The sequence below is a fragment of the Grammomys surdaster genome, unplaced genomic scaffold (genome assembly GCF_004785775.1).
Source record: "Grammomys surdaster isolate TR1022 unplaced genomic scaffold, NIH_TR_1.0 514, whole genome shotgun sequence".
NCBI classification, from domain to species: Eukaryota; Metazoa; Chordata; class Mammalia; order Rodentia; family Muridae; genus Grammomys; species Grammomys surdaster.
This window is the reverse complement of record NW_021604933.1, coordinates 1-24690: the sequence shown is the minus strand read 5'-3', so window position 1 is coordinate 24690 and position 24690 is coordinate 1. Positions and strand designations below refer to the sequence as shown.

General features: G+C 36.5%; 1 protein-coding gene across 1 annotated transcript in view; it reads left to right on the top strand.

Moving 5' to 3' along the window:
- LOC114633075 (coatomer subunit gamma-2) overlaps positions 1–22201 on the top strand; it is an 85890-nt gene extending 63689 nt beyond the window's left edge. Inside the window, exons 10-20 of the mRNA XM_028781695.1 lie at positions 4892–5025; positions 5496–5563; positions 7079–7267; positions 14616–14711; positions 15480–15723; positions 17797–17872; positions 18725–18828; positions 19770–19895; positions 20756–20818; positions 21273–21412; positions 22016–22201. Of these exons, the coding sequence (XP_028637528.1) occupies positions 4892–5025; positions 5496–5563; positions 7079–7267; positions 14616–14711; positions 15480–15723; positions 17797–17872; positions 18725–18828; positions 19770–19895; positions 20756–20818; positions 21273–21412; positions 22016–22201 (1426 nt within the window). The remainder of the gene's footprint in view (positions 1–4891; positions 5026–5495; positions 5564–7078; positions 7268–14615; positions 14712–15479; positions 15724–17796; positions 17873–18724; positions 18829–19769; positions 19896–20755; positions 20819–21272; positions 21413–22015) is intronic.
- Positions 22202–24690: the final 2489 nt, after the last annotated feature.

The following is a 24690-nucleotide window of genomic DNA, read 5'->3' as shown; positions in this document are numbered from 1 at the left end:
GTTTATGGTGTCCTTTCACTGTCACTTGAGGTTTTGATCTTAGCCATTGTGAGATGGACTTCCAGGGTTGTTTTAATTTGCAGTTCCCTGATGACTAAGGATGTTGAACATTTCTTTACATGCTCTGCACCATTCGAGAGTCCTCTGTTGTGCATTCTCTGTTCAGCTCTGTACCCCATTTTTTAATTGGGTTATTTGGGTTGTTGGTGTCTAACTTGAGTTTTTAATGATTCTAGACAGATAAAACCAAAGTTAACTCAAAGTCAGGTGAATAGGAAATTATTTTTTAAAGATGTATTTTATTTCATTTATATGTATGTGGGTATATATGTGCACATGTATGTCCAACTGCACATAGATCCCAGAAGAAGCTGTTGAATCTCTTGGGACTAGAATTAGAAATGTCTATGAGTTATTTGACATGAACTTGACCACTGAGCCATTTCTCTAGCCCCTAAGAAATATTCATATTCTCATTCATATTCTCTCTCTTTCTGTGTTTGTTAAAACTTGTTTTATTATCTAAAATGTGATCTACTTTAGAGAAAGTTTTATAGACTGCTGAAAAGAGTATGTATTCCATAGATGAAAATGTCAGTTAAATCCATTTATTTTACAGTGTAGTTGAACTCAACTTTCTTCTGGGGAGTGGGGTTGGGGCATGCTGAATGACATAGCTGTCCATTAATGAGAATGAGATTTTTTTTCTCTTTGAGGCAGGGTCTCTCTGTATAGCCCTGGCTGTTCTTGGAAGTCCTTATGTAGACCAGTCTGGCCTCAACTCAACAGAGATCCACCTGCTTCTGCCTCCCAAGTGCTGAGATTAAAGGCATGCAATAGCACACTCAGCTGGAGTGAGATTTTTAAAATAAGTGTCCATCATTGTTATATCTGACTTGTCTTATCCCTTCATGTCTAGTTGGGTTTTGTGAAATCAGGTGCATCAGCATTTGACGCCAACATATTTATAATCATGATAGATTCTTAATAGTTATTTCTTTATTAATATGACATGATTGTCTTTATTTCTAAGGTTAAATTTGGTGTGAAGTCTGCTTTGTCAGGTGTGAGTATAGCTATTCTAGCTTGTTTTTGCATTCTACTTACTTGGAATATAATTTTCCATTTTTTCTCTTTCAGCTTTTGCCAGTAAGTTTCTTATAGACAGCAAACAGTTGGATCTTTCCTTTTAATCAATTCAGTTGAGCTATGTTCCAAGTTAATACTTTAAATTTAATATTATTGAGAGATATATGCTAACTTTCCCCATCTTTATACATTTTCTGGTTTACAGAACTAATTGTGTTTGATTCCTTCCTATTCTCCGCCATTTATTCTGTTAATGAAACTTGTTCTTTCTTAGGCTTTCATATTTGTGTATGTGTTTCTTCCTCTGCTGTATGCAGTATCTTTCTCTCCCTCTCTTTCTTTCTTTCTTTCTTTCTTTCTTTCTTTCTTTCTTTATTTCTTTATTTCTTTCCTTCCTTCCTTCTTTCTTTCTCTATTTCTCCCTCTCTTTCTTTCTTTCTCTTTCTCTCTTTCTTCTTTTCTTTCTTTTTTGCAGTATTTCTTTAAGTATATTCAGCAGTGCTAGTATAATGGTTATGACTTGCTTTAATTTATACTTCTGAGAAGTCTTTATTTCTGCTTCACTTTTAAAGGGTAACTTCCCTGGATATTAATTATTGTCTGGGTTAGTACTGGGTTTTGTTTCGAAGCTTGAAATACATCAGTCTATCTCTCTTGGCCTTCTGGAGTTCTTTTATGACCTAACCTATTGTTTTGATGAGTTTCCCTTTTTAAGTAACACTGCATGTCTTTCTTGAAATTTTCAGTATTATGTTCTATGCTTTTGGAATTTTATGATGCATAAAAGTGTTTATCTGGCTCTATTTGGGGTTCTCTCTGCCTCATATGGCATGTCCATGACTTTTTCTAGATTTGAGAAGTGTTTTGCTGTAACTTTTCTGAATAAATTTTCAGTCACTTTAGTCTGTTCTTTTCAGTTCCTTCTGCACACTAGATTGGTTGGCTTGGTCTCTTAATAATGCACCATGGGTCTTCAATGTTATTCTCATTATTTCTGGATTTTGTTTTTTGTTATGTAAATATAGATTTCCCTACTTGTTACCCACTCCTGATAGCTTTTCTCATACCTGGTCTACTCTGTTGCTGATACTTTCTAGTAAGAGTTTCTATTTGACTGAGGTTTTTATTTTTAGATTTTTCTTTGGCTGAATTTTTTATTCAAGTTACTGAATTTCTAGTCCAAATTGCTGAATTTTTTTGTACAGATATCATATTGACATATTCACTCATCTCTTATTTTAACCTTCTTATTAATCTCTCTTTCTCTCTCTCTTTCTCTGTGTGTGTGTCTGTCTGTCTGTCTGTCTGTCTTGCAAGCACATGAATATGAGGTTGTGAGCATGTATCCAAAAGCTAAGAGCAAGATGTCAGACGTCTCCCTCTATCACTCTTTGCCTTACTTCCTTGAGACAAGATCTTTCACTGAGCCAGAAACTCCCAAGTGTCTCTGTTCCCCAGTCCTGATATGTGCAGCATGCTTGAGTTTTTATGTGGGTTTTTATGTGGGTGCTGAGGCTTCCAACTCAGGTCCTCGTGCTTGCAGAACAAGAGCTCTTACTCACAATGCCATGTCAGTAGCCCCTCATTGATCATATTTTAAATCAGAATTTAAAAATATTTCTTCTGACTTTTTAACCATTTCAGTATCTTTAGGTTCAATTATTAAAGTGTTGCAAACTTTTAGAGAAGCTCACTGCTTTGTGTTTTCATATTTATGATTCAGGTAATCCATCTGCTGAGATGGCAGTTCCTTTTTAGTGAGCTCTTAGTAATAAGCAGCCTTCTCTTAAGGACTCCATTCACAGAGGACAGAGAGCTGTGATAATAGCATTAACACCAAAATAGACAATGTATTAAAATACATTTAAAGGGGCTAGAGAGATAGCCTACTAGTTCAGATCATGGATGCTGCTCTTCCAGAAGAGTTTGGTCCCCAGCATCATGTCAGGCAGCTCACAGCTACCTGTCTGCTTCCAGGGGATCCAGTGCCTCTGACCTCTGCATGCCTATATTCATATGCACATGGCCATGCACATATGCATAATTTAAAGTAAAGTAAATCTTTAAAAAATACCCAGGGGTGTGGTAGTACCCAAGGGGGTTTCCCCTTCTCCTCTGAGAAGGGGAGAGGGTAAAGAGGGGAGGGCTTTATAAAGGGAAGACTAGGAGGAGAAGAGGAAAGGGGTCTGTGATCAGGATGTAAAGTGAAAAAAATAAATTATTGAAAAAAAGGAAAAATATTAAAGTCACTTATTACTACATCTTAAGCGACAATAGAAAAGAAAGTGGTAAAAATAATGTATAATAAAATAATGAATTTAAAAATTAATAAAGGTAAAATTAATGATGAATGAAGTAAAGGAGGGGGTTTTCTCCTTAAAGAATGAACAAGATTTAATGAAAAAGGGACAGGATTTGAGATGAACAGACAGCAGCATTAGAAAAATATTTCAGATTACAAAATATAGAAAAAACTATCTAAAAGGTAAGAGGAATAGAATCAAAAAGATGGAAATAAAATACTAAAATATCAGAACAAGAAAAATATAAAGACATGAAATATTATAAAGAGTAAAATTAAGAAAAGTGACAGAAAGAATGAATAAAATAAGGAAGAGTTAGATGCTTCTTCCTGTGTCCTCTAAATCTAGGCCTAGTAAGGGAGGTGGCAGTGAGTCAGTGCTGCACATAGTGTTAACTCCCCCAAATCAGCCATTCATTGTATAAGTCTGTTGATTTCTATGAAGTGTGATGCGTTTGTTTGTTTTTACCTTGTTGCTGTCTGAATTCTTCTGACTACTTATTTACTTAATATTTCAACAACATTGTATTTCTGTATATTTAATCCTGCTTGTGATTTGTTGAGCTTCTCTGGCATGTAGATTTGGCTTTGATTAATCAGTGTAGAGGTTTTCAGTCATAGTTTCCACCTTGTCTCTTTCCTTGTAGGATTCTTAGTCTGTGGAATTGACACGCATGTTCATGCTGTGCAGGTCTCCAGACTTTGTTCATTTCTCCCTGCTTGTGTTTATTTCCTTTTGCTGGTTATCTCAGTTTGCTGGCAATTGAACCTCCTTGATTAATCTTTCATTCCAGTGTTGCTTTTTCCAAATCTCTGGCTTTTATTTACTTTCTTCAAAATTAGTTATAATCTCTCATACTTATGTAGTTCCCTTTAGTTCTTTGAACATGTTTGTATTAGTTGATTCAAAGTGTTTGTCTAGTAAGTCTAATGTCTAGGCTTCCTCAGGAATAATTGCTGGTGACCACCTTTCTCTTTTGTATTTGGGCAGTATTTTATTTTACTGTTTATTTACATGTCTTGTGATTTTTGGTTAGAAGAATAATTACGTAGTTTTCAATTTTTGCATGTTTTTTTCAGATTTAACATCTTTAAATGTGATATGTAACATAATTGACTTTCTGAAATTAAACTAATTCTGTAATGCTGCTGACATTTCCAGAGCTACAGTGATCTAGGAAGGAGGGGTAGAAATTAGGAATCCACCAGAAAGCTCACCATTCTTAACCGAGATCCATGGTTTTCTTCAGTAACTGTTCACTTACAAGGCCTTGGTTAAATTTAAATTTAAAAGTTCCAAAAAAAACAAAAACAAAAAACAAATAGTTTTGACAATTTTTTTATTGCTTTTTAAAGAGTGAATTTTCAGTGGTCTTTTATCCAGTGTTCCAAAAGTATATCTCAATCTCTTAAACCATTTTTATCTCAGTACTTTTAACCATTGTGATTATTACCCTGCTATTTGATATGTTAACATGGTCTGTGTACATCTATTGACAGTCATGAAAGTCCACTCTTTGATTTCATTGAGAGCTGCTTGCGAAATAAACACGAAATGGTTATTTATGAAGCTGCTTCTGCCATTATTCATCTTCCTAACTGTACTGCAAGAGAGCTGGCACCTGCTGTCTCAGGTACGTTGTGTTTGATAGCTGTCCTTCATTTATGCTCTTGCATTTTTGAAATCAGTGGGCTTGCAGAGTATTGTAGAGTGGGCTTGCAGAGGCGGGTATTAAGAGTGGCATTTAGGGCCAAGATTGCTCAGTGAGTAAAGGTGCTTGCTAATGATTTCAGCTTTCTTGTTTAGAAATGTTTAGAAAATACATTTGCTCTTATAACTAGCACTATTTCTCTTATTTGAATGCAAATATTAATTGGGATATTAATTTTTAGAGGAAAAATGCAAACTTTGTTTTCTATTAAAGTTTTTATAGCTGAACAAAAAGTGCTTTATTTTCTATTTTTGATGATACTGTTGTTCACATGGAGTTTTGATGCAGAGATTAACTTCCTGATACACAGAATGAACATGATTATTACACACTATAATTTTCATCTATCTATCACAGAATCCACAGTGATTTTTCTGTTTCTCTTTTTCCAGTTCTTCAACTTTTCTGTAGCTCTCCTAAACCAGCCTTGAGATATGCAGCTGTGAGGACCCTCAACAAAGTAGGTATCCCTTTGATTAACTATAGACATGTATATTTAGTTCAGAAACATGAAATACAAAGCATTTGGCTTTCTCTTCAAGCTTAGAATATATAACCTATGGGCCTCATATCTGTAGTACCTTGTTTGTACTTGTGGCCTTAGTCGTGGCTGTTTATACGGTTAGTCCATGGAAGATAATTTTTTTTTTCCTTTTCAGTGTGCTGTGCATTTGAAGGAAATTTTTTTTTGCATTTTTTTTATTGGATATTTTATTTACATTTCATATGTTGTCCCCTTACCCCATCTCCCACCCACCCGGGAACCCCCCATCCCCTTACCCCTCCTCCTTCTTCTCCGTGGATGTAACCCCCACCTACCCCCCCCCACTCCCACTTCCCCACCCTCAAAATTCCCACCCCCTGGGGCGTCCAGCCTTCATGAGGTCAAGGATCTCATCTTCTACCTGTGCCCGGCAGGTGGGCATATTACATATTCAGCTGAAGCCCTGGATCCCTCCCTAAGTGCTCCCAGGCTGGTGGTTAGGACCCTGGGAGCTGTGGTTGGTTGGTATTGTTGCTCTCCTCATGGTGCCACAAACCCTTCCAGCTCCTTCAGTCCTCACTCTAACTCCATGGAAGATAATTTATTTCTGACATTTGAGTACTTTCTTTATGTTCAAATGTTAAGACTGTTCAATATGGAGGCCATTCACAAGTGTCCACTTAATTAAGATTAAATAAGGAATTCAGTTTCTTAGTCACTCCAGTCATACTACCTATGCTTATAGCCACGAAAATCATACAAACCAGTGCAGCAGTTGAGCAGTTTTACCAATTCCTTGTCTCGAATGTTGAAACCAGTTGTGTCTTAGAATTCATGTGTTTGTGATGCTATCTCTTATATATTAACTTCAGTGGGCCTGAAGCAGCGCCCAACCATTAAAATACACAAAGATTTCTGCACAAAACATAAAACTTGTTGCTGTATGGATAGAGACGTTTTCATTAGTCTGAGTCATCTTTTCTTGTTGAATGAGTTTTACTGACAATGATTTGCAGAGTATTTTCACATTTTCAGAATTTTGGGTTGGCCCAATGTAAGATAGACAGACAGAAAGACAAAATAACATAGATATAGAATGACAGGCATATTTTAGCAACTGTGGGTAATCCAGTTTGGCAGGAGTTTGTTTAATTGCAGAATTGATTTCTAAATGACATTAAGTCTTTGTTGATCAGCATTTACCAAATCTTTTTCTTAAAGTTTCTAATGTGTAGTAGAATAGATACTTGTGAACATATAACCTATAAGGAGATGCCACCTACAATAAAAGGGACTGATACTGTTATAAAATAAAGGTTATATGGATATAGGCATCCACCACACCTGACCTAAAATGATTACTTCTGACCTCTACTGTCCCCTTCAGATTGTTACTTACCTTCATTAAAACTCAGGTTCTGGCCTTTATTAACAACAATGTGTTTCTGGTTTTTTGTTTTGTTTTTTATTTTTTCATGCTACTTTTTACAGGTGGCAATGAAGCACCCCTCTGCTGTTACTGCCTGCAATCTGGACTTAGAAAACTTAATCACAGACTCAAACAGAAGCATTGCTACCCTGGCCATTACAACATTGCTCAAAACAGGAAGTGAGGGCAGTGTGGACAGACTTATGAAGCAGATATCTTCTTTTGTGTCTGAAATCTCAGATGAGTTCAAGGTGAGAATTTAAACAAGCTTTGCTTGGTCTATAGCTTGCCTCAGCAGTGTCTTTTGAGAAGGTCTTAATTTTTATGAAGTCTATGCTCTCATTCTACATAATCTTTATCCTACATAAATAGCTTATCTCTCTAAGTTGTAAAGGTTGTGTTTTATTTTCAATGTTTTATGACTTTAGCTTTTACATTTTAGGTTGTAACCATTTGATTAATGTTTGTGTGATAAGTTCAGTGTTTCCCTGCACTCGTACTGAGTTATGAGAATTAGTTGAAAAGACTTCCTCTCCTTGTTGGAAATGAAGAGGCTTCCTTGTTTTGAATCCAAAGACCTTTCCTTTTTTTTTTTTTCCTTGCCTTATTAAAACAGCTAGCACTTGTAACAAAGTGCTGAGTAGAGCCAGTGACAGTGTGCTGGAAATGACCAAAGGGCGGTGGTAAGTCTTTGTGTAAGAATGAGGAAGATGTCTGTGTTGTTCTCTCTAGTACTCAGCCAGGTAGCACATGGGACCACTGCTCTCTACTCAACATGCTCTAGACTGAAAAAGTAAACAAAAGTAGATATTTTAAAACTTCGGGGTAGCATAAAAATTGTTTTGCAGCTGTTTGTAAAAATAAACTGGAACAGTAGGGAAAATATATTGGTAAGACTAATGTTTTACAGTGGAAGTTGGCAAACTTCTCTAAAGGACCATAAAATACATGCTTTAAATGATCTGGGCTCCTGAAACGATCTTTTTATATAGCCTTTGTTTTTATTCTTTACAATTGTTTAAAACTTCAAAACCATCATAGCTTTCAACTCCTATGAGAATAGGATATAAGTGTAGAATGGTGCTGTGTGCCTGTAATCCTAGGATGTGGAAAACTAGGGCAGAAACATCATGAGTTATGGCCAGCCTGAGCTACATACAAGTTCCAGGATATCCTGAGTGAATAACAAGACTCTTACCTCAAAAAACAATCCCATTCTTTAGTGCCTTCTAAAGGAAACTTGTATATACATGCATGGTTTGGGGAAGGAAATAAAGACATGAAATAAATATTGTTGAGTAGCTTGATGAATCAAGGATGCATCCTAAAACCTGATTATATCAAATACCATATCACCAAACAGTGAGCAATACAAATTTGCTATTAGTGTTTCAGTGCAACTGGAAGTCCCCTCAAAGGAGACTTAGCCACCTGTCCCAGTATGTCAAAGACGGGATTAATCATAAAAAGCAGAAAAAGGAGATTAAGTCAGTGTGACTACATGGGGTTGGTTGTTGTCTCAATCTGTAGATGAAATGGTTCAAAGAGACCATTAATGCTTGAGGGGATAAGCCAGTTCTCATAACGTGATTGTTCTGCCTGAGAATCATTTCACAATGTAGTGACCTGTCTTTGAGGCTCTTCTGTTTCTTCAATCCAAGATGACTACAGATTCAGGACAAGACTGGAAACCTTTAAGACCCTTTTTGGAAGTGTGGAATGGGAACTTACGAAGTTGGTAATGAGATGCCTCAATTACTGTTACCTTTGTATCTTTAGCCTTGAAGGGGATCAGAACAGTTAGGTATCACGGGCTCTATACTTTCTGAGTTGATTAACATGCCACTGTGCAAATTAAGCAGGTGGCTGACCCAAAGTTAAAGGAGACAGATATGAAATAAGGCAGATTCCAGGCTTTTATCTTGCTTTTAGTTACCTTGTGGGCCCAAGTCAATGATTTTGAGCAAAAGCAGCTTCTAACTTCTAAGTACCTGTTAGAAATCTGTATAACTATAATTGTACATGAGATTTGTTGTTCTCTTAGATAAACTAATAAAAATTACTACTATTCACGCTGCTCTTTGTGTTTTTTATGGGGGTGGGGTGGGGTCAATTGAGGTTGAAAGATGACCGACATAGATCACACCATATTAGCAGCACAACTGAGACCCAAACCTGTATCTTCTAAATTTTACTTTGTATTTATTTATTTTTGGTTTTTTGAATCAAGGTTTTTCTGCGTAGCCCTAGCTGTCCTGTAACTCCCTGTATTAGAACAGAAAGGCCTCAAATTCAGAGATCCTCCTGCCTCTGCCTCCATAGTGCTGGGATTAAAGGCATGTACCAAGACACCTGGCTTGCATTTTCTAATTTGAAATGCACTTCCTCAGTTTACCGTTCTGTGTCTTCATCTGCCATCAAACATTTAATGTTTATATCATTTTTAATAGATCTGTTTAAAATCTTTCTTTTTGTTTCCATGTCTTGTTGACTTTTTTCTGACATCTGTGATACTGGGTTGAATACGATAAAATGTTATTAAACTATCAGTTCATCAACTAAATAATTATAGAGGGAAAAAGTAAATTTTAACCATCTAACTCACATCACAGAAAGAAAGAAATTCTGTCTGGATTAAAGATTTGATTGTACAAAGCAAAAGAATAAATAGTTTCAAAAAACCATAAAGACATCTTTATGACGCAGTATAAAGCAGACATACATAGATGTATGTACACATACATACTTTACCATTCTTGTTCAAGGTGAGGCAGGTCATCTCTGCCGCAGTTCTGCTTCTACAAAGTGACTCAAGTCTTTCTTGCTTGAAGGGACAATCCAGTGCCCTTAACATGATTTGTCCTGCCTGCGAATGATTTCTTGATGGAGTGATTATGAGTGTCTGTGTGTGCCTGTGCACATGCATGCACACACACGCACTTTTAAAAATAAGACATAAAATAAATTGGACAAACTAGACCTAGTAAACAATTTATATTTATTTTCTATTCCCTGAATCCCCAGCTTACCTCTACTCAGCACAAAGTAGCCATTACAGATACCATCCCACATCCCATGCAAATAGGATAAAGTATTGATGCTGAAGAATATAACGGTTCAGGCAGAAATCATATTTATACTATAAATGTGAAAATAGGAAAATCCTCAGAATAGCAGACACATTAAGTCCTGGAGGGTTGGATATGAGATAATTGGGGGTGTTAGGTCCCCTCATCTTGGCACTAGCCTGTTGTTAACTTTCATCTCCCTTTCCTTCATCTATTTTTGTCATTGCAGTTTGTTGGTTTATCTTAGCAAATACATATGTACAAATTTCATACAGTATGTACAGAATCATTTTCATACCAGTATACTCTTTGCCTTCCTCTACTTCATACTAGCCTGCTTCCTTTCCCCAACTGTCCTCCGTTCTACTTTCATATTGAACATGTGTGTATCTATGGAGGGGTGCTTCCCAGTGAGTTTCTTTAAGGTTATTTACAGGAACAGGAACATCTTACCAGTGGCTACACCACTGAAAAAAGTTTCTCACCCTCCACTGTCAACCATTAATTGTGACTAAATCTTCAAAGATGGGTAGAACCCCATGAGCCTCTCTGTTTTTCATGACAAGGTAGTGATGGGCCCAATCTTGTGCAGATAACAGCTGCTATGAGTTCAACAGTCCAACAGTCCTGTCAAACCTGACGTCAGCATTCCACACCACTCTCTCCTGTCCTGACATTCTTTTCCCCTTCTTCCACATGTCCCCTGTAGTAAAAGGTGTCTCTCTGTATGTATGTGTCTGTGCATGTGCACGCACCTTTAAGGGGGCTGTATAGTCAACAGCCATTTATTCCCAGTAACTTAAGTAGTTATGCATTGTCTGCAGTCATGCCAGTCGCTACATTAAGAAGTTTCTCTGAGCACAGCTCACAGCAGTGTATATGGACATAGGCACAGTTTCTAGGATGCAAATCTAATTAGAAAATGGTTGGTTATCCCCATGGCAACTTGGACTTGCCACTGCTGCACCAGTGGGCTCATCTTGACTGGCCAGTTAATATTGCCTTTCCTTTTTTATCTTTTAAAGGCCCATCCTTTCCACATATTTTCCTCCTAGCCTCATTCTTTTAAATTGATGAATCTAAAAAGAAAATGCAGGTGGCACCCTAAGAAGTAGATTCAGACCAACTTTGAAGAAACACAGACTAAGATGGCTTCTAAGAAGAACATCCCTGCTAAGCCCATGGATTTCCTGCACGTCGTCTTACTGAATCTTATGGCTAATAAAAGTTCTTTATATTCCCTATGCCCCAGAAGATAGAAACTTGAGATAAAGGGTCAACTTTGTTATCTTCAGAGTCAGTCTTAAATTAACCTGATTTCCTTCATCAAAACAAACATTTAATCTGACAAAACTACCATAAATAAAACATATACCTAAAAATTGCTTTTGTTAAACAAACATCGATCCCTCTATTGAAGCCACAGATTAGCTAAAAGAAGGATGGGAGCCTGGCATCCAAAGTGTGTGGTATCTTCAACAATAGAATCTTACCTTCAAGTTTCAGGAAGCAATCAAGGGCAATAGCAATGACATCTATTGTGTTGGAAGTCTCTTGGACACTCCCTACCTTGATGAAGATGAAGCAGACACAAGCTAGCATATGTTAAGTGGAAATACAAGTACAGTCATTGTGAAAAACAGACAGTATTTACTAAAGCTGAATGAACACATGCCCAGTTTTACTCCTAAGTATATTCCCAACAGAAGTACATGTACAAGGTTCATTTTATTTTATTTATTTTTTAACGTTTACCTAGATGTTTATTTTTTTAATTAATTTATTTTTTTAAATCAAATTGTAATTTTTACTTATTCACACAGGGGTTATAAACACAAAAAGGCAGGACGTGGGGAAGGGGATGACACTGGAGCGTGGGTGTTGGGGGGGTGTACAGATATCTTTCAGAACAGGGTATCAGCTGGGTGAAGGTTCAGGGGACAGGTCACTATGACTCTGCCTATGATTCACTTGTCCTTATCTAAGTTGGTACTATCCACCATGGCTACCTATTTACAAGGTCTGTGACTACTCAGGCTGGTAAATTTCTACCAAAGCTGCCTGTTTACAATAGCTTATAGCCATCTGTTTCAGTGTTTATCCACAGAGACCCAAGACTTTGTGTTAGCATGCATATATGACAGACCTGTTGCTGATTTTAGGCCTTCAGTGTGTAAGCAGGGCTGCCCCTGACATCTCCCTTCTCTAAGTATAGAAGGGCTGTGGTGATTCTAATCTTGCGAAGGCAGGGATAGAGGCCTGACCTCCAGTAATTGAAGGGGACCTTGTAATGGCTCCAGTCCCCCTGTCATTGTCCAGTGAGGCATGAGGGCCATACCCATCCTGATGTCTTTTTCCTGGAGACAAGGTTCATTTTAAATGTCATATCAAAGCAGTTAATATTGGAGGAATCTGTATGTTTAAGGAAATGCCTCTAAATCCCTAAGTTTGACTCTATGACTTATTAGTTATGTGATTGGCTGCTTCAGTTTCCTTGACTATACCGAGAAGATGATAATAAGTCCAATCCCATAGAGTTGTTGTGAGGTATAGATAAAATGATAAAAAACTAAGAGTACTCTAGTGTTAACCACTGCTGGTTTCTCTGTGAATCATGTGAGAACTCTAATGGTTCCTAGTGAGTGGTTGAATAGTATCTATATTATTTGAGTTAATCCTTTAATTTTAGTACAGTTGCCATAAATCTTTTATAGTACAAATAGATTAATTTGTTTCAATTGCTTAAAGTTTTAGTATTGCCCCTCCCATTTTGATTATTTTGTTATTTTAGTTTTGCTACATAGAACACTATACTATTCAAAGAAGTAGTAATATGTTTAAAAGTGTATATCTTCCTCTCCTATGTCCCAGACCTCCTTGTAAAACTTTATCTGCTTGCACACTTATCTTCTTTAGTATACGTTTTATAAATATAAGATACATGCATGTTTCTTATTTTATTGTACATCTTTTTGTATGGTACAATAGATATATCATTCATAGAGCATCCTTTTTTTTTAACCTAAAGATAAATGGAAGTCATGCTAAGTTTTTTGAAGGAGATATGCCTCATTTTCTTTACAGCTACATAATATTCCAACAGTTTTATATATTATATATATGTATATGTATATATGTATATATGTATGAATTATGTATGTATGTATGTATGTATGCATAGTGCTTATCACACAAGGCTTCTGTTTTGGTAATGTGCAGTTATTTTGTACTTAGGAATAGTGCTGCAAGGGATACCCTAGGCATGTGTTTTTCAAACATTAGATCTGTGTTTCAAAGCATATTTGTTATGAAAGCTAAATATAATAGATATATCATTCATAGAGCATGCTAAATGTTTCCAGGAGTGTATAAAAGTATTGCTTCCAATAATCTTAGCAGTAGTGTGTGTGTTGAGCTGTTGTAGTTTGCCAACCTTTTGGATGAAAATGATGTTTCAATGTATAGTTTTAATTCTGTTACTATGAGGAAAATTAAATACTTTTCCTTTTTTAAATCCCTGTGTGTGTGTTTGTATACCGTTTGTATGCAAGTGTGTGTGTAGGCATGGGTCTGTATATGCTAGAGTACATGTGTAAAGGCCAGAGGACAAGCTTAGGTGTCTTTCCTTCTACCTTGTTTGAGGCAGATTCTGCTTGCTACTGCATTCACCAAGCTAACTTGTCCTCTAGCTTCCCAGAACTCTCCTGTTTCCTCCTCCCATCTAGATCACTGGAGGAGCCCTGGGATTACGGATCCTCACTACCGTGTCCACACTTGGGTCCTCACACTTGCTTGGCAAGCGCACATTGATCCATCTCCCCAGCCTAACCTTCTTCTGTATTACTGAAGCTCATTTAGTAACTCTGTGAAGTGCCTGTTCAGTTTTCCACCACATTTTTCTTTTACAGGATTTTGTCTTTTATCTCCTCAGTTATTTAAACACTTCTTTTACGTTAAAGATACAAACATATAAAACATGTTGCTACTTTTTCTCCCAGTTTTCCCTTGTCTCCTGTGTTAGAATGGGTTCTGTAATGCTCACTTTTTTTGGTTTGTTGTTGTATAGTAATATTCATGAGTCATTTTGTCTATCCCATCTGATTTTTAGTCATTGTTAGAGTCCTTATACGTCATAGTGTGGAGGACTTCACTCATGTTTAGTTCAGATACACTTATCCTTTCGTGTGTTATTCAAGTTCCATATGTCCTAGCTCTTCTGCATTTCTCTACTTGTTTATCTGTTTGTATACACCATTGCCACACAGTTTTTAATAAGCTTTCTTGGCCCTGTTAGCAGCTGTTAACTCCCCATTGAGGTTGTTCTTACTGTTTTCCAAGCTTGTATATTTGTTTTCCTTTTCAAAATACATCTTCCTTCTTTCATAAAATTTTTATTGTTATTTTTATTGGAATCATATTAAATGTACAACTTACTGTAGAGGAGAACAAACTATCTTATTGATGTTGAAAAGTCCTAACTGAGTACAAGGACTGTGTTCAGCTCCTTTGACTGGTGTTTGCTTTTCTACAGGTGGTTGTCGTACAAGCAATCAGTGCTCTCTGTCACAAGTACCCTCGGAAGCACAGCGTCATGATGACCTTTCTCTCCAACATGCTTCGAGATGATGTAGGTGGTACCTCACTTTTTAACCATAGGAAGTTGTTCTCGTAAATTCCCTTGACTGCTATTAAGTACCACAGTGTTTTATTGTTATTGTTCTTAACTCACTTCTTCATGGTTTATATTTTTACTTTTATTTTTTATTTTTTATTATTTATTTATTTATTTATTTATTTATTTATTTATTTATTGGTTTTTCAAGACAGGGTTTCTCTGTGTAGTCCTGGCTGTCCTGGAACTCACTCTGTAGACCAGGCTGGCCTCAAACACAGAAATCCACCTGCCTCCCAAGTGCTGGGATTAAAGGCGTGCGCCACCACCGCCCAGCGTATTTTTATTTTTTTTATTCTTTGAAATTTTCATACTTATATTCAGTGTACCTTAATAATGTCTACCCCTCATCTGCCCCTGCAGGCACTCCAACTCAACCCAGGACATCCCATTAGTATTTTAAGCATATTTCTTTATCATGTGTTAAATATATTTCTTTATCATTTCTGTATACTACTCAAACATATACATAATTCCAATTGTTATATTTACCATGGCTAATTATTTTTCCCACTTGAAGGTGAAAAACTTTGTCTTTATTGTTATATTAAATAAAGGAAGTTAGTTGAAATTTTAATATTATAAACATGAATCTTGAAATACAAGCACTTCTTTAAAATAAAATTTTAAAAAGATCCTTAAAATGGTGACAACATTGGTGGTGGTTAGTGGTTAAATTAAAAAAAAAAAGTCTTTAGACAGTTTTATCTTCTCTTTTGTCAGGGAGGTTTTGAATACAAAAAGGCCATTGTGGACTGCATAATCAGCATTGTGGAAGAGAACCCTGAGAGTAAAGAAGCTGGTCTAGCCCACCTCTGTGAATTCATTGAAGACTGTGAACACACCGTTCTGGCTACTAAAATTCTCCACTTACTGGGCAAAGAGGGCCCTAGAACTCCTGTCCCCTCCAAATATATCAGATTCATTTTTAATAGGGTAGTCCTGGAGAATGAGGCTGTCAGAGCCGGTGAGTCATTAGAACATAACTAATGATGTAATTGCTGATCTTTAAAAATAGATGATTTGAGAGAGTAGTAATGAAGTTGCAGGGTCTCTGATGCTGTGATTTGATCTTGGAGGACACCCTGGTTCCAGATACACAGCTCTTCCTTTGTGTTTCAGCTTCCACACAGATATTTGCCTTTAATTAGAGACCTACAGCCCTTGCCTTTCAGTGTGACAGGAATACTATAATGGGACCTCTATTTTTTTTTCATTAAACCATAAGTAAGAATATATGTAGGATTTATGTATAAATGTATCCGTATATTATCTTAAGTGATTCTTTCTAGTCTGTTACACTGGAATCGGCAAATTCCCCTGTGATGATCCTTTCTCTCATCCTCTGCTGACCTTATCCTATCCTTATACTTTGTTTCCACATAAACTCAAAGACTACATCACTAGTTGCCTTCATGTGCTTTTTGTACATTTTTTTTTCAGCTCAATAAAATTTAGCCCTCCTCTTTAAATTCGTTTTTGTTTCTTTTTTAAATTACATATAAGTTGGCTGGCCAATCAGACTACTTAATATTTTTATCTTAGTTCACATTCTTCAAGATTGTTTTTTGGAGCTTTGTTGACTCCTGTATATGATTGTTCACACTACCCCTCAAATGTAATGTGAAATTCAAACTAATTCAAACCGAAATCTTCACTTGATCCTACTCTCACAAGACAGACTTAGGCCACAGCTTTGAACCTTCCTCTGTTCTTTATCACAGTTCTGTCACTTTTCCTCCTTCCTGACTCTTCATCCTCCTGTCTTTATGTCATTGGGTACAGGTTTAGGCTTTCATTCATTTCTAATCCCTAGCTCATCTTTTTCTGATTTCACAGATACTATTTATTTATTATCTGAATGCGAAGAGTGGTCATTAAAATAACAAACTTGGGCTGGAGCTGACTTAGCATTAGGAGTACTTACTGCTCTTGCCAAGGACCTGAATTTGGCTTCCAGCTTCAACATTATGTGGGTCACAACCACCTGTAACTCCAGCTCCCAGATGATCTGATATTTCTGGCCTTCCCTAGCATCTGCACTCATGTATACATACCCACACCCAAGTGGATACACTTTAACACAATTAAAAATAATTTGTACAAAATCTTAAAAAAACAACAAATATATCCTATACCTATGTGGGATAATGTAACATTTAAAACCTTGAGGTCTTTGTGGTGTTTAGTTTATCTCCAGTCTTTTACTTTCACTCTCTAATATGGGTCCAACACTTTGCCTTTCTCGTTCAAGTCTAATACTTAACTTTCTGCGCAGAACACAGGTCATTTTTATTTGTTTTCCTACTAACTGTTCTAAAAAATTAGGTGCAATTGTGTCTCAAATCCTTGTCTTACCTAAGCCCCTATCACTGTATTTACCTAGCATCTTGGATATAGTTTAGTAGAGATTTACTAGGCAAGATAGTCTTTACTTACCTGTCTGTCTTACTGCACCCTCACTCCTTAGGTCAGAGACCATGTCTTTTATGTTTCTGTCCCTCAGCTCTTGCCACACTTCCAGATAAAATTTAAGTGAGCATTGAATCCTTGTTGAATGAAAGGAATTTTAATAATAGTTTTTTGGTGCTAGTTGTTTAAAATTTGAACTGAATCATGTCAGAGGATATCTGAGACTGTCATGGGGTAGAGACAGCTCATAGCACGCACACACACACACACACACACACATATATGAATGATTCTTTTTCCTTGCAGAATGGAAAATTTTCTTGTATAGAGTTCGCTAGATACTTTACTGTTCTATTTATACCTAAGTAAGATCAAGAAACTGTCAACACAAGAGACTTTATTTCTATGGAATACCAACTGCTTCTCTAATTTGCTTTTAGTTTCAGTATTTTTATTTTGTTCTGTTTTGTTTTCTAATACAAGGTCTTACATTGTAGCTTAGGCTGGTCTCAAATTTTGAGTAACCTTCCTGCCTTGGCCTCACAAGTGTCTGATTTGTTTTTGAATGTTTATTGCTTAGCTCTGAAAATCCATTGTTTACATTGTTTCATCTTGTGTTTCACAACAGCTGCTGTGAGTGCTTTGGCTAAATTTGGGGCTCAGAATGAGAGCCTTCTGCCTAGCATCCTTGTACTCTTACAAAGGTATGTAAAAGAATGAATGCTGGCTGTTGGAAAATAAGACTTCCATGTAGCCAAGTAGTAAAAAACCTCTTTGTACTGCGTTAGATAAACTGAAAAGCTAAGAGGAGAGCTGATAGAGTTAGGAGAGGGCCAGTGGGTTTCCGGGTTGGTTTCCGGGTTGGTTTTTGTTTTCTAGTCATTATATATGTGTAAAATTTGAGTTTTAGATTTCTTTTAAATCATACTGACAGAGTAAGGTAAACCTATGTACCTCAATTTGTACAGTAGACACTAATTTAAAAGAGATGTGAAATGATTTGTGTGAAGAACTAAAGATAGCCTTTTATGATCTCCATAACTTGTTAGTTGGTGAAGAAAGGAAAAAAGTTGGTGGTCTTTTTAGCAAATATTTTGTGATTGTATCTTATAACTAAAGCAATTAGCTCATTAGCCAAAGACTGACTAGTTTAAGTAAAACAGATTGCCATTTGAACAATAGCTGTCTGGATTTTGAATGCTAGTGTTCTTTTTGTATCCTTAGAAAGTGTAACATTTCCATTTCTTAGTTGTCAAAAAGCTAAAGTCTTTGTTGGGCTGATGTAGTTACAGGTTCAGAATTAGACTGTAAATTATTATGTCATGGTATTGTGTTCTTCCTAGTGATCTCAGTGCCTTCTCAAATAGCAACATTTCTTTAGTAATTCTTAACAGTTCAAGAATTTTTAGGAGCCCATGTTAGCTATTATTGAACTCTTATCATAAAAGTAATATCAGATGATCTCAGCTGCATTCTTCAGGTAGATGGTGAAAGTTGGACATCTCTGTATACAAAGACAGAGACAGAAGCATGCCTATAATATTTCTTCTGATCAGGTGTATGATGGATACTGATGACGAGGTACGGGACCGAGCTACCTTCTACCTGAACGTGCTACAGCAGAGACAGATGGCCCTGAATGCTACATATATCTTCAATGGTCAGTGAGAGTCAGGATTATGGACATGTAACACATTTGTTTGTTAAATGATCAATGATTTTTTTTATGGTGATTCACATATTAACTGACTCCTTTAGCCAGTTGAATGATTTTAATCTTTGAATCCAATTCTATTTCTAGAGAAACTCATATTCATAAAGGTGTTTTCTAATTTGGTAATATCAGTCCTATGAAATAATATAGAAGAAGATATTCTTTAAAATATGAAAGGATCCAAAGAATATTGCTTATGCCTGGTTCTTCTTAAGCTCCCTCTTAATTGGCTGTGTTCCCATTTTTTGTTTTGTTTTGTTTGTTTCTTTTTTCCAGACAGGGTTTTTCTGTGTATCTCTGGCTGTCCTGGAACTCACTCTGTAGACCAGGCTGGCCTCGAACTCAGAAATCCACCTGCCCCTGCCTCCCAAGTACTGGGATTAAAGGCGTGCGCCACCACTGCCCAGCCCCATTTTTGTTTTCTTCTGCTTTTCTTGTTCTCATGTAGCTAAGATATTTTATTTTCTGAGAAATGCTTTCATTCTGTTGACATTTTTTATACTTTGCTCCCATGTTTCCTTGAAAGAAATAAGGCAGCTTGTAAGTTTATGAGGTAGACGTCTATAAAAATCTTTAGTTTGATTAAGCAGGCTATAGCTTCCTAATGCTGCAACCCTTCAATACAGTTCCTCATGTTGTAGTGACCCCAATCATAAATTATTCTTGTTGCTACTTTATAACTGCACTTTTGCTACCGTTTGAAATTGTAATATAAATAAGTGTTTTCTGACGGTCTTAGACGACCCCTGTGAATGAGTGCTTTGATCCCTACATGTTGAGAACCACTAGGCTATAGTTTTTTGTTATGTGTTTCTCTTTCTTTAGAAAGCTTAACCATTACAGATTGTTGAGAATAGATTATAATGCTGAGATTTTCCTGTCTCTAGGTCTGACAGTCTCTATACCAGGGATGGAAAAGGCCTTACACCAATATACATTGGAGCCTTCAGAAAAACCCTTTGATATGAAGTCAATTCCTCTTGCTATGGCTCCTGTCTTTGAACAGAAGTCAGGTAACAAAACTGTTTAACTCTGTTAGTTTTTCTCTGTAGAAGTAATTTCATAAAAACTTGTAAATATTAGCATATCATCTAACCTGAAAAATAAAACTAGAAAAAGATTTTTTAAAATAGCATCATTTCTCTCTTTCTCTTTGTTTGTTTTTTGAGGCAGGGTCTCTCTACATAGCCCTGTCCTGGAACTCACTGTATAGGCAAAGCTTGCCTGGAACTCACAGAGATCTACCTGCCTTATCTTCCAAGTGCTGGGATTAAAGGCATAATGTGCCACCACTCTGGGCATATTTTTTTTCTCTTAATACCTATTTTTTTTTTATTCCTTGAGATCTTTTAGTACTAAGATAGATGACATTTTTTTAATTTAAGATTTTCATTTTAAGCCTCTTGGGTTTTTACCCAAAAGCCATAATAAAAAATATGTCCTAAGTTGAAAAAAAATTTTTAATTATTTGATACAAAATTTCACAATACTTGAAGCTGTTTGTCACTGTGTATCTGCTAGAAGTTATTTTTTTTTTATTTTTATTTTTTTTAGGGCAGGCCAAAGCCTAGTTTATTTTCAGTGTCAGCAACAGCTTAGCCATCAAAACAATAAACTCTACCCAGGGCGACAGAAGTCTCTACAGCGAGGCTAAGGGCTCAGCCGCCAGGCGGCAAGCATCAAGGATGCGTGGCAGGCGCTGCCCGGGTAATAAGTTAGGAAGCAGCAGCCTGGTGGTAGTGAGGGCCAGGCTTCACTTCTGGGCGGGCATGAGGTCATCGATACCTGCTAGAAGTTATACTTTGATTTTTTTCTGCAAGGTCAGTTAAAAGTAGAAAGAAATTCACTTAATTGCTTATATCTGTCTTTTTAGAAATCACACTTGTGACTCCTAAGCCAGAGAAGTTGGCTCCTTCCAGGCAAGACATTTTCCAAGGTATATTTTTATGAATACAATAATTTTTAATTCCTAGGCATTATAAATTAATAATATCCACTGCTTTTATTCAATTTGATTAATTCTCAATTCAGTACATTTTCCTGTGTCATAGGTTTTAATGGCTGGAACTACCTAGTGTCCATGGACTTTCCAATTATTAATTTACTACTTGGGACTGTTATTCTTGTGCATATTTTGTTGGTTAAGAAGGAAAAAAATTAGCAATTTAGTTTCTTCTTCTCTCTTACATATAGGAATCTAGTATATAAACTTGGTAACGTAAAGGATTATTTCACAGAAGCTTGGAGATCCCCAAATTGACTCTTCAATTGTTAGTAAAACCATAGAAATGAAACCATCTTTCTACTCTGTGAAACTAAAGCATTTTAATAAAGTCTCTTCCTGTCTTCTTCATACTGTATTGTACTTTCTTTCTCTTTGCACTTAACAGAACAATTGGCTGCCATTCCTGAGTTTGTGAACCTGGGTCCCTTGTTCAAGTCTTCCGAGCCTGTGCAGCTTACAGAAGCAGAGACAGAGTATTTCGTTCGCTGTGTGAAGCACATGTTTACTGACCATATTGTATTCCAGGTGAGATAACGAACTAACTCTTGGTTCTTTTATAGCCTTTAAATACAAGCTGCTATACTTGGAGCCAAATAAATGCTTTAGTTTATGATTCTAGTCCCTTTCATAAAGGATTGACTTTAGCAACAATTTGAGTTTTCTTTTCAGATGTATTGAACTTTCTTCCTCTGATGGGCTCTTTTTGATAACTAAAATCTAAAAGGATATAAAATTAAAAAGTTCCAAAAATAGACATATGGCATAATTGTTTTAAAAATCAGCATTTAAACAACAAGGTAAACTAAGTGTGTTGATCACAGAACTTAGATTTTTAACACCTTGATGTAGAGACAGTCTCAGGGAGAAACACACTGATAGTTCAGCACAAAGCACTCACAATAAGCCTGTCTGTGTTTCACAGAGACAATTGGGAGCATATTCTTGGCAGGTATAAGGCCTGCCTTCAATCGCTAATACAAAAAGAAAAAAAATCTTAGGAGACCTATAGTGCTACTTAGTGTTGAGTATAGTAGATTCCAGAGCAGAACTGTGGACTATGAGTGAGTAGAAACAACTTATTGGAAACATTTCTTACTGTTTACAACATTTCTGTTGCTAACTTTTCAGTTTGACTGTACCAACACTCTGAATGACCAGCTGCTGGAGAAAGTAACAGTGCAGATGGAACCATCCGATTCCTATGAAGTGCTGTGCTGCATCCCAGCGCCCAGCCTCACCTACAATCAGCCAGGAATATGCTATACACTTGTTCGCTTGCCAGATGAGGATCCTACAGCAGGTACTAACTCTTAGAAGGGAGAAGGTACTTAGTGGTCTAAAGTGAATCACCTCTTGAGCTCTGAGAATGTCTTGACAAATTTTTAATTTTTGAGAATGTAGTTCTTTCCAGAATTTAATGCTGAGGGTGGGTATGTTTATAAGATTGATTACCATTATATAGGTATCACTTTCAAAATTAAATCTGTGAGGAAAAGCTTGCTGATGATAATGTTAAAAGAGGAACTGAATGTACACAGTAATAGCCCAAAAAAGCATTCAGGTTTTCTATTGAAACAATGTAAGCATGAGTGAATACCTGATATGTCTCATCAGGACTTTTTTTTCCCAACATTCCTGGGGAAAGGTGGTTATTTAGCAGATGGCTGGCATTTTAACTACGTCACTTTGAAGCATCTTGTAGCATAAGACTGCAGTCTGCAGTGTCTCAGCCTCATTAGCTTAGTCAACCATTTTGTGTTCCGTATTTGAGAAAGGCTTTATCACTTACTTGGCCTGTGGTCAGTCTTGGGGTGGAAGTGGCATAAGGGTCTGAATGAGAGACAATGGCTAGTGCCAGTGATAATATTTATACTTTGAGGATTTTGGATGGTCTCGATGGTGTATCCTTTATAAATATTGAGATCCATCCCACTTGAACTCCACCCCACTCGGTTTTCTCATACTCATTGCAGAACTAACCCAACTTTCACAGAAATAAGCACACATACCACATTAATATTTAAAGTTTTTACTACATGTAAGTACAGGAAATACAGAAATTAACAATATTAACAAACATCAGAGAAGTTACAGAGTTACAAGAAATCACAAAAGTACTAGTAAATAGTAATCCCTGGTCATCATTCAGGTATATTTAGGGCTTATTCTGATTTATTTTATAGCCCCTTCTCCTAACAACTCCCTTCTTCAGTGTTCATTCATGGGAACCACTGACCAATCTTAGCTGGGTTGGGTGCTAGACTAGGCTACTCAGACTCTGGCACGAGGTAGATTCATGTTGGCACCATTGCTGAGTCTGAATCCCAGGATGTTCCCTCTGATCCTGAGTGGAACTGTGTTTGTGTTGTACAGCCACTTGGATCTGTAACCCTAACCCTGGGTGGGAAGGCACTTTCCTATCTGGACTCTGACATTTCTCCTTTGAGCTTTTGGTCATCTGTCTTTAAATTTAATAACTTTCCTTTGTGAAATCGCTCACCTTCCATTTCCTTGTGGTTTCACTTTATTCTTCTGGTATGATTTTCTCTCCAGTTTACACACACACACACACACACACACATGTATGTATGTATGTATGTATGTATGTATGTATGTATGTATGTATAATCTTGGAAGTAGGTCTGCTAGGCAGTAATTAAACTTTCTGTTCTCACAAGTAAAGCTAGTTTTGTTTGCTGTTGTTCCAAACTTATATCTGGGTCCAGCCTTAATACAGCTCTATGTCTTTGCAATCATCCTGGGAGACTCTGTTTTTTTTCCAATAGCCATCTTTCCTTGCTTCAGAATTTCTCCACAATCACTGTACTTCTCACTAAAATTGTAGGTTGTTAATTTTTAAGGGATACCATTACTTTACACTTAATTACAATAGGAAGCAAATCTGAACCCACTGAAAACCCCACCCTTTCCCAGCTGAGATTACTAGCTCTTCATATATACTCAATACTGGCTCCTCAGGTGGACTCTGACATTGGATAACTCAGGGCACCCACACCTCAGGGAGTGGGATTAAAAGAATAGGTACAGTTTTACAATACCAAAAATACACAAAACAACAATATTGAAATTACAGCAGTTACATATATTATAGGAAAACAACAGTAACATTAAACACTTCCACCAAGAGAGAAAGAATAGATAATCACCTCAGCTCTCTTCACTGAGGAGGTAACTTCTTCTTAAAACAGATCTTACATGTTATTAGCCCAGAGGTTTGAATGTTTGGTCTGCTGGCTATGGACTATTTGGCTTTTGTTTGTGAAAATTTGGCAATTAGAGACATTTCTTTATGTTAGGTTTAGAGGGTTTTCTGATCAGTGGCAGAACGTGGTTATAAACTCTAATCTTGTTTTACCACTTTTGTGTTTGACCTACTGTATGCTTGATTACTCCTTTCTATTCTTTATTTTTATTAGAATTCATGAATTTTTGCCCGTAGCCAATCTCAACTCTACTTTGCAATGAACGATATGAAATACCAGGACATAGGTGGTAATGGAGTCTATACCCATCCTCCCGTCTTTCTTTTTTTAACATGAAATTTTTTCCATTGCAGATATTCTAAACAATATCAATCACTTCAAAAATCTTATCACTTTTAAAATGTGTCTTATTGAAAAATATTTTTTCTTCACAGTCACGGGGAAAATATAGAAATTCTTGTTTATGATTTCCTTCAACTTGAAAATAATGAAGCATATTAGAAAGGAATATGGGTTTAATAGACAGGTAATAATTTTAATTTTCACCCTAGCACATACTGAGTCTGTGAATTGGACAAG